General features: G+C 38.0%; 1 protein-coding gene across 2 annotated transcripts in view; it reads left to right on the top strand.

Moving 5' to 3' along the window:
* Positions 1-19563, top strand: part of LOC131797242 (centriolin) — a 36175-nt gene that overhangs the window by 1516 nt on the left and 15096 nt on the right. Inside the window, exons 2-33 of one of the 2 annotated variants that reach the window (XM_059114858.2) lie at positions 94-254; positions 814-1086; positions 2007-2193; positions 2809-3002; positions 3173-3304; positions 3408-3636; positions 4234-4340; positions 4436-4498; positions 4585-4722; positions 5045-5201; positions 5980-6213; positions 6768-6964; positions 7301-7435; positions 7809-8054; positions 8427-8510; positions 8816-8920; positions 9331-9438; positions 9607-9711; positions 9835-9942; positions 10219-10335; positions 10615-10722; positions 10942-11049; positions 11883-11951; positions 12325-12432; positions 13020-13118; positions 13591-13678; positions 13980-14111; positions 14320-14721; positions 15005-15222; positions 15944-16006; positions 17030-17077; positions 17431-17502. In XM_059114858.2, the coding sequence (XP_058970841.2) occupies positions 94-254; positions 814-1086; positions 2007-2193; positions 2809-3002; positions 3173-3304; positions 3408-3636; positions 4234-4340; positions 4436-4498; positions 4585-4722; positions 5045-5201; positions 5980-6213; positions 6768-6964; positions 7301-7435; positions 7809-8054; positions 8427-8510; positions 8816-8920; positions 9331-9438; positions 9607-9711; positions 9835-9942; positions 10219-10335; positions 10615-10722; positions 10942-11049; positions 11883-11951; positions 12325-12432; positions 13020-13118; positions 13591-13678; positions 13980-14111; positions 14320-14721; positions 15005-15222; positions 15944-16006; positions 17030-17077; positions 17431-17502 (4595 nt within the window). Of the gene's footprint in view, positions 1-93; positions 255-813; positions 1087-2006; positions 2194-2808; positions 3003-3172; positions 3305-3407; positions 3637-4233; positions 4341-4435; positions 4499-4584; positions 4723-5044; positions 5202-5979; positions 6214-6767; positions 6965-7300; positions 7436-7808; positions 8055-8426; positions 8511-8815; positions 8921-9330; positions 9439-9606; positions 9712-9834; positions 9943-10218; positions 10336-10614; positions 10723-10941; positions 11050-11882; positions 11952-12324; positions 12433-13019; positions 13119-13590; positions 13679-13979; positions 14112-14319; positions 14722-15001; positions 15223-15943; positions 16007-17029; positions 17078-17430; positions 17503-19563 lie in introns of both variants that reach the window. The other variant, XM_066164900.1, reaches the window with a different exon arrangement.

Below are 19563 nucleotides of genomic sequence, written 5' to 3'. Positions count from 1 at the left end.
GGACAGGATAAGGGCTAACAACTGCACTTATCCTTTATTTTTAGTGGGTCAGTATGAAGGAATAAAAATGTATTTTTATCACTTCTATTTCAGATCCTGAGGAGCCTCCAACCAGGGATGTGACGAGCCAATCCAAATCTGGTGTGGCTTATTTAACAGAGAACCTGATCAAGAGATTAACAAAAGAGGAGAATATTTCCCAAGTAACATCTTTACATGTAACATTAGGAAAGGACCTAAACAAGAAAATTAAGGTACATATCTGGAAAAATCATATGTAAAAAAATCAGCATACTAGAGCACTTTCAATCTTCTTAACATCCTTTCTTCCTTTTGATATGCTTAAATCCCTTACACCCTAACATCAGTATCTATATTCTCCATACTGTTCTCTATACATTTTCTAAGGTGCTGACAGGGAGAATTTGTTAAGTAATCAAGAGCTTCTTTTTCTGCATGGTGTTAATTTCCTTTGTTTCCATGACCTTAATGTGTATTTTGTAAGGAAAAACTAGATGCCAGTCACCCTTAGAGGTTGAAGGGTTTAGATATTCTGAGTGTCTCAGTGTACGTGTAATTGTGTTAACATGTGCTTGTGGTAGTACAGTGTCTCTTGAATTAAAGATCTTCTAAATTAGGTCCTAGCTGATAGAATATCACAAAGATCCCAAAAGACACATGAGTGTTTATGCAGTTTTTTTCCCAGAGATAACCTAATGCAGAACTGTAATTGAAATAGTGACTTGACAGAATACAACAAAAATAATAAAAAGTATGAAATAATTAGCTGTATACCTTTTTGTTTCTATTCAGTACATTGAAAACTTGGAAAGTCTTAGGAAACTTATTTATTTGAACCTGAACAACCACATGATTGAGAAGATAGAAAAGCTGGATCATTTAACACCGCTCAGAGAACTTCACTTGGCCAACAACCGTATTTCAAAGATGGAAGGTGTTGACTGTCTGGTACATCTGACTGTTTTGAATCTAAATGGGAACTTGATTGAAACTTTACCAGCTCCTGTTTTCAAGAAGCTTAGAGAACTACAGGCTTTTCACATTGCAAATAACAGACTTGCAAGTGTAAGTAGTATTGGACCCTTCATTAACTTGATGTTGAGACTATATGTATTTCTCCTTAATTGTGGGAAATAGTAGTAAATGCTTTTGGAAAGTGCTCAATACACACGAGTGTAGAGCGAAGTACAGTTCAAAATGACTAAAATGAAACACATGATTCCCTGTTACTCTGAGTTTCGTGCTTATGCACTTGTCAGACAGATTTAATGAAAAACATTTTTCATTAAATTAACATTGTTTTTCATTAAATCTGTCTGACGAGTGCATAAGCACGAAACTCAGAGTAACAGGGAATCATGCATGTTTCATTTTAGTCATTTTGAACTGTATTTCTCCTTATTATTGTCTGCAATTTCTCACAGAATAATTATGATTCTACTAATTGGAAACCAGGCTTCATAAGAAATATTGAAAACTCTGCTCACACTGGGTGACTAGTCTGCCCGATAACCCAGACCAGGACTGGGGAACCACTAGTGTCTCAATCATTATGCAATGCTGTACCTCAAAATGTGTTTAGTTTATCAAGTTTAGTCACAGGCAGTAACTGTTCACTTCCAAAATAAATGTAGTGTAAGTGAAACTACATTATGACCCTCTCAGGTTATCTCTCCAGTTCTCTATTTCCATCCTAGATAATGTCCAGATATCACCAATTGTTCTAACATAAGACAAAGAGAGTATTCAGGAAAATTTCCGATGAACCTCCATGAAGTAAGAGGATAGCACAAGTCTAGGGTTTGACCAACACCAATATCTCCCCCCCTCCTTCCCACATAAATTTCTACTGAGAGTATGTATTCACCCTCTAGGATTTACTTCTAGAGTGCTTGATCCAGAGATACAGTAGGTAGTGCCTACACTCAGCAATTGCCTTATTATTTCAACTAACTTTTTGCCCTGTTTTATCCTACTGTATATAGCATGTTGAGGTTACCAAACTGAGGCCTCTTCAAGATCTGAACAATTTTTCCATGGAAGGCAATCCAATGGCAGACATGGAACACAGTCATTTGTTTGTGATTTTTCAGCTGAGGTCTCTGAATTATTTAGATGGAAAGAAGGTTTCTGATGAAGACAGACAAATGGCTGACAAACGATATGCTCAAGGTAATTCTGTTTACTTATAAATTGTTAACTTGATTGCAATAAGCAATAAGCGCCCATCTTGGAAAGACATATGAGTTAGAGGATTAAATTGATTTCAAGGGTTCAAAGTGCTGGGACTGACACAAAGTTCCTGTTTGTGGGAGGTTTCGTTTGATTATGGCTAGTCAACTTTTATCATATAATCCTGTACAGTGTATAATTTCATGTGGTGAGTGATGGTCTGACTTCAAGGGTTTGTTTTTAGAACATAACCTGCAAATGTATTCTAAAAAGTTTTATTTTACACGTGAATCTAACTTGTCTTGTGCCATGCAACTGAAATAATTGCTCCCCTTTTTAATGGAATATTACTTGTACAGTGTATGAATTTTTTCCATCTTATGCTCAAGTTATGTTTTTTGGGTTCATGTTTATACTCCAGGGTGGTGTGAGGCACTGTGTATTGTCTTGTTCAAGGAACTGTTACCTTTCTGTTTTGAGTCCAGTCCACTGGTGACTAGGCATCCTCTCTGGCAATACTGTTGATACTTACTTGCATATACTTTGTATTTGTTAGAGTTTTTCTTTTGTCTTTTTTTATAAATGGATTCTTTGTTTTTTTCGGTACTTTCCTAGAGGAGGTCAGAAGACTGGAGGGTGAAATAAACAGGCACAAAAAAGAATATGAAGTACTCTTGGAAGAAAATTGCCAAGCCCTTGAGGAGTTACAACAGCTGAAGAAGTTGAACTCTGAACAGAAAACTCACAACTTGGATCAATCACAGAAAATTAAAGAGTATCAGAGACAGCTTGAAGCCAAGGAAGAATTGGTTTGTAATTGTCCATTTGTCACTGAGAGACACAATTCAAATAAATCTCACATTCTGAAAGAGTTTACACCAAATATCTAGCATACATAATTTTGATTCAAGGTTTTATTTGGAGAGAACAAGCTTCTTTGGTTTTCTTACCTGTTTTGTCTGTCCTCTTTTGTTTTTAGTTAGCCAGCAAGACCTCTGAACTTTCAAAAGCTTGTGAAAAGCAGTTCAAGTTGGAACAGGAACTTGCATTTTATAAGTTGGATGCCAAGTTTGAACACCTTGGGATGCTGCCACTCCCAGAGGGAGTTGAGGTATGGCGGGCCAGAAAGGTCTTGTGGCCCAAGCACTGTCTTTGTTTACAAAGTTATTCCAAGGTGACAGTTTCTGATTCATTTCTCAATTTTTCCCCTTAAGTTTGGAGATGGTGAAGAAGATGAAAGCCCATACATTGGGAAAGCTCGGTTTAAACCAAACAAATTTGCCAGGAAAACCGATATTATGAGTGGTGAACAGCATGCCCAGATGACAACGCTACACTCAAGACCAAGTGATAAGTATGATGACCAGAATAAGCAGGTTCAACAAGAAATACATGATGCTTTGGTGCAAGATTTGGAAGACAAAGAGAGAGCAATAAAACAAGGTTTATATTTTAAACCTGACAGACATGTTGACAGTTCAATTAATGCAAACCCAGGGAACTGGATTTGTACTAGATTTATATCCTGAAATTATTATCATATACAGCCACAGTCAGCCCCACCTTCTAGAAGCACCTCTATTTGTACTTTAGATGCTGTGGTACTTAAGGGACAGGTGCAAGATATCTCAGTGTAGAAGAATTTTAAGGAAACAAGTATTTCTTGCTAACATAGACACACTCGTACAAAATTTCAGATGCATATAGTTTATGTGCCCCCAGAGAAGTACCTGTTGCCTATGAACCAAGTCTACTGGTTGGTTACTGTCGATGAGTTGGTAGCGACATTAGGATTAGGTTCGAATCCCCAGGGCGCACTTCTCTGGCAAATGAGTAACCTCGTCTTGTGATAGTCTTATAAAACTTACTGTATCCACAACAGCTCTTTGAATATCACACCTTCTCACAGATAACAGCTTTATTCACTTTACCAAAAATAGAACTTATATCAAGAAATGCAAAGAGCAAGGAAATGACACGTGAAATTGGGTGATATTGATTACGCCCCATTAGTTCATCAAATGTTGATTACTTCGACAGCCGAGGATGTTCTTGCGCAGTTGACTGATCAGCTAAACAGGAGAAAAGCTCAGCTAAGGGATGCAGGAGATAAGCTTACAATGCTTCAACAGGCCATCAATGATCAGGTTTGACTCTTAGTAGATAGCTGCTGCTAAGCAGTACAAAGAAAATCAACCAAAAAAGTAAAGTGGACTTTCTATCTCCTCTCTGATCTCTCCAGGCACATTTGTTAGGAGATGAAGAAAGAAAACTTATTGATGCTATTGCAGATAAGAAAAACTATGTAAGTGAACAATTGTTTACTTCAGGCCTTTCTTTGAACTTCTTTACTACGAGAACGTCCTTTGCGAGGTATTCTTACTTTTACAGATACGACAACTTCAAGAAGTCGCGAAAGAGTTGGAGGAGCGCTTGAAAAACATATCAGATGAATTGAAACAGAGAGAGGCTGAGACCGAGAAGCTGAGACAGACCATCAGAAATACGCCCCCCAGTGACCCTGCATACGTACGTACATATGCTTAAATGAAAACACTTGTTTGATTTGCCTAACGAGTGTGCATTGGATACGACATGAAGAGCAACATCAAAAGGTTTTTATTAAGAGCAGTAAAAAGGCCCGAGGGAGGGACGGGAGGACGTTGGTGAACAATTCACGAGTGACTTTTCACTTGTATCTGATTGGTCAAGAGGACGGTACAAGGTTCTTAGACAAATCGCAGAGCACAGTCTTGCAAAAGTGAGCCAGTGAAGTCCATTGAATTGTTCAAGATTCTGTTTTGACAGATATATAAACTTCTAAATAAACCCGTTTTTTTTCTCTCTCTAGTCTCACCTTCAGGCTCGTTTGGCAGCAAAAGAGAAGCAGTTACTTGAGTTGAAAGATGAATACAGCAAACTGAAACAAGACAATGACAGAGCGAGGGAAAGATTACAGGAAGAGATAGCTGCTGTCAAACAGCTAGAAGCACAGTTGGCTGCACTGAGTAAGAGCGTTGTATAGATATGTATTATGTTCATATCCAAGACGTGTTATGATGAGATTTTAAATCATTACAGAAATTGTGGACCATGTTCACGCGTTTGGCAAACAAGAATAATTGATCTTTCCAGCTATTTACCTTACAGATGCTTTATAGATGAAACAAAGCCAGATGAATCAATCGATGTTAGGAAAAATTTATCCATTTTTTTTTTTTGCGGAATATTTGACGCGCGTGAAGATACTGCAGTACGCGTGAGCAGTAGACGTACAGTAGTTCCCAATTATTTCAGCGTGTTAGTTTGTTGGGAAATTATTCAAAGACTCACTTGTTCACGGGCAAATGAAGCTTACATCATTAAACGGAGAAGAAACTCGAAAATGCCTTTCAGGCTCAGTCAGTCGTTTTGATTCCTTGAAAGTGGAACACATTGGCAACAGTAGCAGTTATTTTTATAACTGCCGTCATTTCATGGGATTTACAGCAGACTGTTTGACATTGTGAATGTGCGTCGGTGGGAGAGTATAGCAGGTAATTTAGTGGTAACAACCGAGTTGAAAACGTAAACTAGCCACCTTAAAGAGTAAAAAAGCTGACGTTTCGAGCGTTAGCCCTTTGATCAATCGCTCTGACAAAGGGCTAACGCTCGAAACGTCAGCTTTTTTACTCTTTAAGGTGGCTAGTTTACGTTTTCAACTCAGTTGTCAACACTAAATTACCTGTTTGACATTGTAACTGGCATTCATATCGTTTCCGTCACATGCTCTCTTTGTTATCACAGGAAGAGAGAATGGTGACCAAGGTAAGCTAAAAGAAGAACTGAAGAACATCATCGATGATTTGAATGACAACTTAAATTCTATGAAGCAGCAAGTCGCTCAGCAAGCGAAACAGATCAGCCAGCTTCAACGTGAGAAGGATGCACTGGGACAGCGATTGAGGGATATGCAAGGACACGCGGCTAACAACAAACAACTGAAAGATAACCTGGCTAAACTACAGCAACAACTGAAATGTGAGCGTTAAAGCACCGTAAACTCTTTGATCTACATACTTGTTTCCTTGAGCAATTTTCAACTAGGCATTGAACGTACTTCAGGATTCATTCTGTTTTTATCTACACGTTCTCTGTTGGCCTACACAGGAAGTTCGCGCCATTCTTTCAGCCAATCAGATGCAAAACTAAAACCCATCGGGACTTGGTCTCTGCAACTTTTCTCCTTTGAATAATTAATGTTGTCTTAAGTTGAGGCCTTACTGACTCCTTGTGTTACATTCGTAAAGATGTTGGTTGTTTTTGGTTTTTTTTGTCTGTCTGTTAGATTTGTTAATTTATTTTTTACCGGACGAGTGCGGTTCTGCCTTGTTTGAATTAACTGAAGAGGAATCTCAACTGTAGTGTTGATAAACCTTGAAGGCGGAGCCTGTAAGAAAACGTATTAGAGTTTCTGATTTTCTGAACATTCTCGATATTGGGATACTACTGAAACATTGACATAGTCCGCATATTTCTTGGTAATACATCATACACAGATATCACCATTGTGTTCTTTTCTTTTCTCCTTCAAGTGACTGAGGATGCATTGGAACGAGAGAGAAAGAACTGTGAGGCTTTGCGCCGGCGATTGTCCAGTGCTGAATCACAGGCAGCCCAAGGATCTACTCTGGAGCCAATGTTCACTGAAACAAAAAACAGACTGCAGCAAGCAGAAGCGGAAGTCGCCCGGCTACAGAATGCACTAAATAAGCTAAAACAACAACTACAGGTGCAAAAAAATTGCTCATTTTTATTTGAATATCACTTTGTCTTAGCTATCTACTAAATTCAATTGCGTTAGCTCATTTTCATGAAATATGAAGCAGTCGTTTAATGTTTTAATCTTACTATTTTTGCCGAACAAAATTTTTACCGGGTAATCCATTTCTATATCACTGAAATAACATTTTTTAATTTTAAAGTGAACAGGAATGAGCTATGTCACTTTTTTTTGTTTTGCCCCGTGCCAATTAGGGATCGAATAACTTAATGACGCTTATAACACTGAATATATTTTGCCGGGTAGTGAAGGATTGATTACTTTTGTTGTTCGGTTATTTTGAAGGATGATCGCAGAGCTGCAGACGACAGGTTAAAGAAAGAACAAGAGAAGGTTGACAGAGCTTTACAAGCTGCGAGGAATGCCGGAGATAAGGACAGACAAGTGAAAGATTTGGCTGCACAAATTGAAAATCTATCGGTGTGTATGTGGGAACGATTTTATACTGCGTTAAGTTTTTCCTTGCAATGTATAACACAAGTGCAGCAGATGTGACTTGTCACTTGGACAGCCCGAATTGTGTCAAATTGTCGATCGTGTGCCTGCCTGTGTGCGCGACATGCTGTTAGGGCAAATGATCCTAATTTCGTGTAAGTGGCAGGCGAATGTGTATGACTGTCGAATTCTAGAAAGTCTCAAAATGCAACGGAAGCCACGGAACGGAAACCAAAGCAAATGGAGTAAACCAAAACCTTTGTAAATACTCGTTTTACTTTCGTCAGTGAATTGAAAATTGCTCCATTATATTTATCCAAAGGTTTGTTTCACGGTCGGTGTATATTATTCTTACCAGGCGGACAATGCGTCTCTTGCCCAGCGCTTGAGAGACGCAGAAGATGAACTGAGCGGTCTTGACAACTTACTTGACAAAGAAGAAGTATTGGAGAGGCTCGGTGAACTAAGAAATGATATCAACAGGGGACGAAGTGCTGTCCGTGAACCGTTCAGTGATCAGGATGATCTGGGGCGAGCTCTAGCAGAACTCCATCGTAAATACCTGGACCTTAAGAGGGATCTGGAGCGAGAGCGACGAAAACAGGTTTATACTTGTTAGCATTATCCTAAAATAAAGGGATCAGATGGGGTATATTAGATAAATTCGTGCGTATCTCCCGCATATCACGTTGGAAACCCAATGAGAAATCCACAAGATGCACGGGCGTGCGCGTCTGTATAACCTTTTGTAGAGACGGAAGTCACTTCCTGTTAGAATTTTTCCGTTAAGTGGGAGGAAACTTTGTAGGGAAAGACAAACACTAAAGCCAAAAGGAACAATGATTGTCATAGATAAAGGAGATTAACAATTGCAAACGGAGTTCTTTTAAAAGTCGGGCTGCAATTTTAAAGATTTACTAACTGTGACGGTGACTCTGATTTGTCCAGATCATGATTGAATTGTTTCTTTCGGTAGCCTGATGGAGAGGTTGAAGGTTTACAGGCTAGACTACAAGATGCCGAAAGAGCTCTGAAGCAAGCAAGGGACAAAGCTTCACAGGTAAACATGAATATGTGCGCTTACTGTTGAGTGATTCTCAACAGTTTGCAGTTCGTTTTTACAATGACGAGAAGTACATGACCACAAACAAGTGATGGAGAATGGCCACAGTTGTTTGAACGTAGCCCAATAGAGTGCGTTGTTCGTTCAGTTTGTACCAGCAGTATCGCTTGTCATGTCGTCACCAATTTTTAAAATACACGGACTGTTCGTAGTCAAAATTGGATTTAGACTATGTTGGGTCTCTCATGTTACGCACTCCTATGGATGAAATGAGGAACAAAACATTTGTTTTGATTTCTCAGCTTGCAGGAGACAAAGAAGATAGAGACAACAAGTTAAGAAGAATGTCAGACGAACTAAAGAAACTGAAAGACAACCTTGCAAGACAAGAGAGAATGGAGGATGAGGTTTGTTTCAATATTCCTAAGACAGGATTATGATTGGAAAATGTGATTAGCATGCCTTTGGCCAGAATTTACTGAATTGTTACAGTAAAAAAAAGATCGAACTGAGACATTCGCGTTTTTCGTGTAAAATTATTCCCTGAGATCCGATGCTGGAGTCTACAAAGAACTTGACGAGGAGGTTTACTTTTGAATCAGGCCTTTAATTCTCCAGGTTGATTTTCTCTTATTTTTAAGAGTTTGCAACTGATTTGGTTACATCTATCTTTTTTTCGGTGCGGAACAATTCTTCGTGCGACCAACATTTAAAGCTACTCAAACCTGATTTAATTAAGAACATTTTTGTATTTATTATCAAGTTGAGAAAGGGTAAAATGTTCTGTAATGCTTATCCAGGTTCTTTTCTTGTACAGATTGAAAGAGAGAAAGCAAAACATGCTAAAGAGATGTCTGGACTGGAGAAACAAATAGCTCAGTTAAAGGATCAGCTTGACAAAGCTAGACATGGCTTGCAGGATCATGTAATCTTCTATTTTCTCTTGGTGCATGAGTTTATGAGGGATCTTCCTCTGTTTAAAGCCATTTTTAATTCACGCCAACATTTTTTCGATAACCCTTTAGTTCTTTTGATTGCATTGTGGTCAACTCTTCTTCTAAGTGATATCTTAACACGTGAATCTTATCTTCAGTTGGCCAGCGCCAGAGCTCCACTTCAAGCCAAGATAGCAGACATGGAAGACGACATGGAACATCTACAGGACAAATTTAACAAAGTGAAAGCAGAAAATGAGCGGGTATGATGCTTGTCTGATTCAGAGGTTATCAGAGTACCTTTAGTCTCCTGTAAGTCGTTTTACGGAAATGAAAGGATACGTTTAGGAATGTGTAAAAATTTGCTGTGGATTTTATACCTTTAGCTGAAAGGAGCCATCGCAGAAGCTGAACAAGGTAGAATGGAGCTAGAGGACAGACTGGCAGAAATGATGAACAAACTAAGGGAGGCCCGGGCACAAGCTGAGGCAACGGTGAGTGTTCACGTGACTGCTTATGCATAATTCTGTGAATTGCAAGTATGTGATCATTTAGAAGTTAAAGAGTAGTAACTTTCATCAATTGTAAACTATATTATTCAGAGGCACGCATACACAGAGGAGACTTTTAATTAATAGCCAAACTGTTTGTCATTATTTTTGCTGTTTGTTGTTTTGTTTCGGTTTTACACTAAATAAAAGTAAGCGATAATTTACCTCCACTTATGCGAGGTTTTTGATAAAATTAAGTAATACGCTATTTCTCCACAGAATGAGAGATGCGAGCGGCAAAAACAAGCTTTAGAAGCTAAAGTGAAAGCTCTTGAGAACGAACTCGAAAGAGCCCGGAGTCGGTTGAATTCACTGCGAGCTCAAGCGGATGAAAAGGTTGGCGTTTTAATTTTTTTCTAAATTCTTCTATTTGGGTAGGTTTGGTCAAGAAAACCCGAGTAACGCGACCAATAAGGCTGAACTGTTTCGTTTACCTTTGTTCTGATTGATCGTTGTCGATGATTTGGTTCTGTTGTGACGACACTTGAATGCAAAGAGCTGTAATCCTTGACTTCAAAATTTTGTTAAGGGAACCACGACCATGAGTGATTCATACATTAGCATGATATCATGGCATTAATTCTCATATTTTTATTCTTTTCGTTTATACTACAGCTGCAAGCAGAAAAAAAGAAAGCGGCTGCAAAGATCGGCGGTTTGGAGGACGAAATTGACGATTTAAAGGAACGACTTAAAAATCTGAAGCACAAGGCTGGACGTGAGGTAATACTTCTATGGAATTAATTCCAAAGAAAAATCAAGCCATCAATTTTTTAAGTTCGTTATGAAAGTTATGGATGATGAGGAAACAGAAAATAATATTTAATTGTTGACAATTAGACTCAAAAGAGCAGGGTAAGGGTACGTTCTTATCAGGGGATCGATTCATTTCATCTCGCAAACTACACGGAGAAACTATAGTACCATCATTTTTGCCGGCAGTTGGACGAAATAAGAGATGCTGGAGAAAGAAAGATTCACCATCTGGAAAAAAAGATGGCTGATTTGCGACATCAGCTAGAAGACGATCGGGCTCGAGCTGACGAACAGGTAATGAAGTCTTCAAGTGAAATTTATTGTTTAATTTGATGACCGTACCACTATAACTTTGTAGAAATCCAAGCTGGGACTATTCTGCTCGTCGGGGCAAGAAGAGAAGAGGTTGGCGATCTAGTTTACAGAGAAAGTCGCTTATGAGGCGACTTTTGTCGACCTCACAGATAACGCATAATAAAGAGAGCGCTTGATATAGGCAGATGCTTGTTACCACCTATGTCGCTAATTTCAGATATGAAAGCAGCTTTTTAAAGATAGAATTTGTGTTCTTGGAACCTTGACCATGAATAACATAAATAAAATCGAAAAAAACCTCTGTATTTTATTACCAGCCTTTATTAATTGCGCATGTGAATGCCAGACTAGAGGTAAGTAATGGAGTTGATTACTGTGAAGGAATTTGAGTTCTCGCGAACTTGAACATAAATCACTTTGATTCTGGAAATAAAAATTGAGCAACAACAAATACTGTACTTTAGAATACCGAAGCTTCCGATCTTGAATGCTGATGAACATTTGCAAAATCTTACATGTTCCCTCGTGAAACGTCGCTTTAGAGTGTATTTCAGTAGAAGTCAAGAGTGTGGTGGAAACAATGCAAAACAAGAATTTTGTGCATGTGTTCATTGCAAAGCACAAATAAGACTGTACTTAGTCGGCTAAATTATAATGGCGTTTCGATTTCTGAAAGCGATATAACACGTGTAGGATGCCGAAAATACTGAGTCTTATCCTTGCATTTTTATTTCGTCTTGAAATTTAGTATTGATTTAAGTATCCTCTATAATGTTTAAAGTAGTTAATGTGTTTGTGCTTTGGTTTTATAGCTTAGAAGAGCTGAAAGTAAAGAAGCAGGGCTACAGAGTCTGCTGGGAGAAACTGAAGCTAAGCTGAAGGTATTTGGCTGACTAATACAGGGCACCCCAATACGATGTAGCTATGTTTAGTTTAACTCGCAGGCTTGCTGTATTATGATGATAAAAATACGAGAGATCATTTATACTGTCCTATATTGAGAATTTTATCGATCAACACTGAATTAAATTATGACCCGATGATGGCCTGTAAGTGACGGCAAACTGCGGCTCCTTTTCCCCGTGGTCAAATGTAAACACGATAAATTATAATCATCATACTTATCATATGATCCATGGCTATAACAGCACCAACCATCACTGGTATAAAATCCCTTAAGTTATAAGTCTGCCTAAATGCCCTTTTCTGGCGTGATCCCCAACTGTTGTTTGTTTTTTCGTTGTTTGTTTCTAGAGATCCAATGACCAAAGTCAGGAACAACAAGCCAGGCTTTGGGACTTGGAGAACCAGATTGAGGGTCTGAGAAACACTCTGAAAGATGCCGAAACAAAGGCATTAAAGGTAACAAACGATTGAAACAAAAATCATTATTTTTTACGTCAAAAATTCTGCATTTGTCAAATTTTGACGAAATATTTATATCAACTGGTAAAGGCTCGAAATTAAGCTTTTGCTCCAATTACCAGATAGAACAATTTGGTCGCTAATTCTTAGAACTATTAGACACCTGCCCGTGAAAAAAACACAAAGTCTGAAAGATGGTTCTTCGTTAAAAACGCACTCCGGCTCAAGAACGAGCGCTGGTTTACATGGAGATACAGCCGGTGATTAGCGTTAAAATTCTAGTTGGCAACAGTCTACCAACTGTGACATTGACGACCAGTTCGCAATTTGGGACTCGTCAGAATGCACATCCATTGTGCAACACGGCTGCGCAGACAGATTGTTATGGCGCTCAGTCAAAGTTTGTTATTCGTAGTTTTAATTCTCTCCTTTTCCCCTCACTAGATTTGTTTTGCTCTGATTTATTTCTCTGCCTTATCTCTGTAATAAATTGTTATCAGCAATTTTTTATTTTTTGGCCCCTCGATGTACATATAACGAAACAAACATGCCTATCTGTATTTTTCTGGTCATTTTTTCTTCAGGATAAGTTAGACAAGGAACTTGAAGCTGTTAAAGCGGAGCGAATGAGAGCTGCGATACAAGCAGCGGCTGATAAACAGCTGGCTGATGCACAACAACAGGTTTGCCCGCCAATCAACTTGTTTGTACTTATATTCAAATCATTAAAGTCAAGAAATTGCTGATGTTACTCAGAGAAATTTTCATGCAACGTTTATTTGTCGTGTGGCGATGTTAATGTAAGTTACGCTGATGATTAATAAGTTTGCTTTGTCTCGCAATTTCGAAGACAGCTTAATGGCCGCAAAGACACAAATCGTCTCGTTTGACACCAGTTGCGTCTGAGATGACTTTGTTTTTAGAAGCGATGAAACTGTTGGTTTTATTTTTTCGTGCAATTTTTCACAAATTTAAAAAAAAAACGTTTCAAAAAAATGAATATTGATAAAAAACATGGTGGAAATATTGATTATATTTTACTGATATGTCTCTTATAAGCGATTTGGTCTTCCTTCGTCGTTAGTTTTGTCGCAATCTTTGTTTAGAACACAGCATTTAAAGAACAACGAGAAGATTTCTTGTTGGTTTTTGTAGGTTGCTTCACTTCAATCTATGCTCGATTCGAAAGACAGGCAGCTTCAAGAGGAACTGAAACGTGGGACGCAAAATTCAGCCGACATAGGTGAGCATTCGTAGATTCATCTATTTTCTAGAGAGAACACTTAAAGGATGCTAAAATAATGTAAAACCAATCGATACAACTCAGTCGCATTTTGTCGCGCTTGAGTCAGATTACTTGCCTTAACTTCGACTTCTGTACGTAGAAGAGACATGTGAAAGTCGTTTCTTAAGCCTCTTTTTTCCACTTTTTACTGTGGAACTGTGGAACAAAGTTTCGAACAGAGTAAATTTTTCCTTGTGTAGGGGGTGAAAATTCTTTCTAAATGTTGAACTCTGTTTTATTTGTTTTATCATGCTAACAGCTGCTCAGCGAGCAGCGATTAAAAACTTGGCATCAGCTTTGGCCGAACAGAACCAAGAACTAGAACGACTGAAGGACGATTTGTTGGAGATGTCACGTGCCCCAGTCCAACTGCAATACTATCCTCATCCGGGTTAGTTTTTCTCAGAAAATATTCACTTTCCTTCTTTCAAATGAATTTTATGATAAGTGCCATTTAAATTTGTGAACTGGCAAGTGACCGCAAGTCGTGGGGTTTTAAATCGTTTCCAGGCTCGTGTTGTTTCTCAGTGTTGCGTTATTTATTTGAGTCTTCAGACTTTTCTCGACTGATTTTACCAGTTTGCTTCCTATAACTTCAGACCTCAGCCTTTCCGCCTTAGCAAACGAAGTCGAGGCTCTGCGAGCAGCTTTGTTACAAAGAGAGCAACAAGTACAGAGCCTCACTCGACCAATACCACTTCCGGCGAGTCCACCCTTCACCACTTCCGGCTTGGTTACCACGCCTGGGCACATGAATCCACCATTTACCACTTCCGGCTTGATAACCACGTCTGGGTTAGCAACAACGCAGACGTACTTACCAGTGAGCGGGGTGGCCCCAGCTGTTGTTGAGGGACCATCAAATGTAGTAACTATCTCTCGATCAGCACCCGTCGTGACTCCCATGGTTACAACCACTAGTGGCCTGGGTACAAACAGCTATGTGGCCTATCCCGGACAAGTTCATCACCATCATTATTTTTCACAGTCAACTGGTCGAGGTACAAATGCATTCTGCTCTATAAGTGCCCAGTCGGAATATTACATAGAAAAAGCTTCTTTGTCTGGCCTGACATCTTGTCTGTTTTTTTATTGGGGTTTTCTATTACTATAAAATAATTCTAATGAACCTGTTGAGTACAGTTTATTGTAGCTTCCTTTAGTTTGGCAGTATTTTTTTTCGTGTAATTAAGCAATTGTTCACATTGTATCTAGCTGTTTTAGTAATACAATCAATGTTGTAATTTCCACTGCTTTAATATGCATATCTACATTATTCAGCAGGTAGGGTAAAACCATTGACAGTGACAACTTCCTCACACCTCTCCCCTGAGGTGGTAACAGCTAGCAGAGTAGCAGACCCTGTCACATCACCTGTCCACCATCATCATTACAATGACGTCACTGGGGGAAATGGTGACGCGAGGAAGAAAAAGAAAAGGAAAACCAAAAAACCACAAGATGAAGTATTATTTTGCAATTTTCCAAATCACGAAGGCCTGGTGAGTTGTTCACTATTGCACCTACTCTACTAACATAAGTCTGTTTTCACGTACTTAAACACAAACACAAACACAAACACAAACACAACCTGCTATCTTCTCCTTTGCACGTATATTTCTTTTTTTTTTACATTTTACTGGTCGCCATTTTCTTAGCAGAAGTTTCGTTAAATGTGTAGCCAGCGTCAATGTGTAGCCAGCGTCAATGTGTAGCACGTTTCTGTATGTTTTTTTAGAACTCACATCATTGTTTTCGTGAAATTATTCGTTCGGTTAGATTTAGAAAAAAAACGAAAAAAAGCGAGAGAGGAAATGAAAAAGGTAAGAACGGACATGAAGGAAGAAGATGAACACAAATTGCAAAGGAAGACTTTCAAAATTCTCGCTAAATTGATGAAGATGTGGAAACATTGACATTGCCCCTTTGAGTTAGAATCCCTTTATTAAGAGGAAATGGAAGCTTGTACAAGTTGTATTTTTCGGTGCGTTTTGCTTACGTGATGTTTTCGGCTTTTGAAGCACGAGAATCCTTGTGATCAAATTTAAAAAAAAGGGATTGTTATTGTACGGAAATCTATACTTACAGTGAGTTACTAGTTGCGTTCGATTGAAGGACTTAAAATTACAACTTTTATATATGTTTTTTTTGCTTCAGTTGTATACAGAACTTGCTTTTTATTAGTTTGTCATGGTTTTGATCGCTCTTTCATTTTCCCTGTAGGAGTACGAATGTGGGAGATTGGAAGGTCTTTTGACTTCGTCGCAGCAGGCGCAGAAACTTCAGGTATAGTAGTTTGAATTAAGCTCGTTTTTCTCAAATTTTTCGTCTCTTTTTGAGCTTCCATATACGGCGTGTATTACGTTTTGTATTAAGTATTGATTCCTCCCTGTTGAGGGATGGAATTTTTCTACCTTAAATTTCCTCTACAAATATCCCTCATCAATTTCTCGTTTGCTAGCATCCTTTGTAGAGACAATCTACGAATTTAACGTCTTTGTTCTGGCATAAAATATGTGGACAACAGTCATTTTGTGGAGACGATTCAGTATTCTGTTCCCACCTTGTAACAAAGAAAAGACGAAATCTCACCTTCATACTTCAGCCTTGTGCCAAAGAAGAGCTGTAATTATCCTTCCTATTATTATTTCTTGTGGCCAATTGTTTTTTTCATGTTCTAGAACCTCAAGAACCGTTTAAAGTGTAAGAATCAAGTACCGAAAACAATTAAAATCATCTCTATTCTTAATTACCCATTCCCTACAGAAGATTTAACGGCCCATGCGTTTTCATCATTTAAGTGACAAAGGCCCCTAGCTTTCAGTGATAGCTTCGAGAGAATGGCATTTAGAACAAATATTGATTTAACCTACGTGCTATGATTGGAACAGAATGATTAATTATATGCAGTGTAAATCAACTCAAATTACCTTTTTTTTTAGCAGTAACTGTCACTTCATATGTTTCGGTAGTGAGTCCGTGAACTGCTTCCACCATTTATTAGCGATTTAGTGCTGTAGAGTCCAAATCGTTCGCCTTTGGAAAAATGTCGTGACTTTCAGTGAAACCTTTCGTTAGATTTCAATATTTCAAACGTTAGCGGCTTTATAGATGAAGGTATTTCAACCGTAAAAGTTGTTTCAATAGAATGTCAAAGGCAGCTTATGGCTCAGACAATCAATTGAACGTCCGATTTCCAGTGAGAAAAAGAAAGGTATTTTCGCTGGGGAACTGTATTTGTTTAGGGCTTACTTTTGTATAATTAAGGAGAGAGTAATTACAGTATAAATTATTTCTTTTTCAATTCAGGATCAACGGGACTCGCTTCGAATGGATTTGAAAGAATTGGAACACGAGGTGGGTTGATGGTTTCATTGTTTTATTGAACTGCAATTGAATAACGCGGCAATTTGTCCCATAGGATGAAAAATGTGTGTTTAATATGAATCGCGTGTAAATCCTTGCTTTGTTTATGCTGCTTTAAACGAAGCCTTTAGTTCTACATTTAACAAACGACCTCCCTGTTCATTGTTTTACTACGTTAAAAAATTCGAAACGACTCTTCAACACGAGAACCCGTAACCGCCATTTGCAGGCTTCCACAGATGATTCAAGTTTGACTCACTCGCAGAAATCCAGAAAGGTGCTAAAATCGTCAGTTTTGGTCATTACATCCAACTCTAAAAACACATTTGTTTTCTTGTTGAAAGGTGGAAGATTCCTTAAAACGACGAGCGACTGCTAGACAATCACAACGACATTCATTAGATGCGAACCTAGCGGTAAGTTGATTTTTGTCATAATTTACAATATAAGTGGAATATTTTCTTCAATTATCCTCGAAATTAGTCGCTCAATTTTTGCCACTCTTTAAGAGGACAATTTTCGCAGTCTTTTATCTTTCTGTTTTATTTAGGATAAATTTTAGGCGGGAAGTGTTCAATGAAAATTCCTGTGTTGTTACGTGTTTTAAATTCGATTCTTTTAAATTTAGGGTTCAATTTCTCTTTGTATTATGTAACCGCTGACAAGAATTAATGATAATTTTGCTACTTGAACTTAATACCATGACACAGACCATTATTACGATTTGTTCGTTGTTTGTATCTTAATTTTTTACATGATCTGCCCTTGATATTTTCCAAAGCTTTGCATTTATAGAATAAAAAAAATGTGTATCGTAAAGGCCATGGCAGCCTTAATTTTCTTGATTACGGTAAAATAGTTGAGTTCTTAATTGAGTTATGTTAAAAATACACTAACTGTTTATCATTGTGGACGTCTGTGTTTCTCATTTTAGAGACTCCAGGATCATCTTTTGACTGTTGTTGATCACAGATCTCGTTTATCTTCGTCATCTAACGTAAACTAATTTTAAGGACAGTTATCTGTTAAGAAGTACGTCCAGCCGATTTAACAGATTTAATTTTTTTGTTGAAAATTTTTGTTTTATAAATTTCTTTTAATGTCCTGCTCACAATGAAAAAGAGAGTTTTTAAAATTTGCCCAATGATATCAACAGCTCGTCGATATTCAAACTGGTAAAATTTCAAAACTACCTCTGTTTACTTTGGGTGACAGTAACACATTTCTTAATTATACAAAAGCAAACACGATATGTTTGAAAAGGGATTTTTAGAATGTTCATTGGCGGCCGGGAGCCAAGGCGGCAGTTTAGTTTTCGGAATGTTTATTTAAACTTGCTGCCGTTTGTTGAAACTCAAAGAAAGCATCAAACAACTCAACAGGAGGTATCGTGTTTGCGGTTATTAACACAAGCACAACCTTTAGCGTTATTTATACTTGTTTAATATAATTTTTGGACGCTTTCAAGTCTTTTGCGAGTGTGAAAGTAGATTCCAACGACCCAAAATTTTATGTTCAGACAAAAAAGGCGAAACAAATAAAGCCTATGCTATAAATGCTAGTTGTAAAAAGTTCTAATGCAAGAAAAGGTTGGCTCTGACATTCATCAATGACACACAGAAATTAGTTGAATAACGTTCCACTAAAGTTTTTTTCATGGCGTGACCACTCGATGTTCTGTCTTTTTTATGCAATTTGTTCTTTTGCAGCTTTTTTCCACGTGACCTTGTTAATCTTCGAGGCATATTGAATCATGTTCTTTTTTTTTGGCATGGATTCTCACTTTTCAGTTTGCACGTGATAGCAGTTTATTTACGCTTTATTGCAGGGTTGATGAAAATGCAGTGTATTGCAAGAAACAAAATCAGAAAGCCAGCCTTTTCTTAGTTGCTTGAACAATTATATTTTGTTTGTATTCAAATAATTTTGCTTGCGTGTTCTCCTGTGTTGAAAGCAACACAGTAATATTTATATTGTTGTACATATCAGTCGAAAATGTAATTTTTTAGGATATCCAAATAAATTGCCTTTCTTATGAAAATGTTGTGTCTGACCTTATTTTGGTTTTGACAACAAGCTTCTAAGCTAGGGCTGGCCCTCTGGTATATCTCAAAAAGGAACCTTTTTCCTAAATTAGGTCAGGATTTTTACATTACAAGTTTTGTGTCCTAACAATCAAACCGGTCAGCAATCATAGGGTAGTAAGAGGATATCTGACCCTCGACCATGTCTCCGTGTGTCTATCTTTGTGAGTGGGGTATTTCGTCATTTTTTATCCTCTTAAAGAGATCACACCTTTCCCAAATGTAAGATGCAACCATAACTATGATGAACTCCTTCCACTGTCAATGACCGAATGTGACTAAGAAATAGCCTGCGATTTCCACGTTGCACCCAAAGTGCCGTTATTTATGACAAAACACTTCCCAAAATTAAATTGAATGAGGACACTTGCTTTCCCTTAACGCAACTAAAAA

This window comes from Pocillopora verrucosa, chromosome 4 (genome assembly GCF_036669915.1).
Source record: "Pocillopora verrucosa isolate sample1 chromosome 4, ASM3666991v2, whole genome shotgun sequence".
Lineage (NCBI taxonomy): Eukaryota > Metazoa > Cnidaria > Anthozoa > Scleractinia > Pocilloporidae > Pocillopora > Pocillopora verrucosa.
The sequence above is the reverse complement of the archived record's forward strand: the minus strand, read 5'-3'. Positions and strand labels throughout refer to the sequence as shown.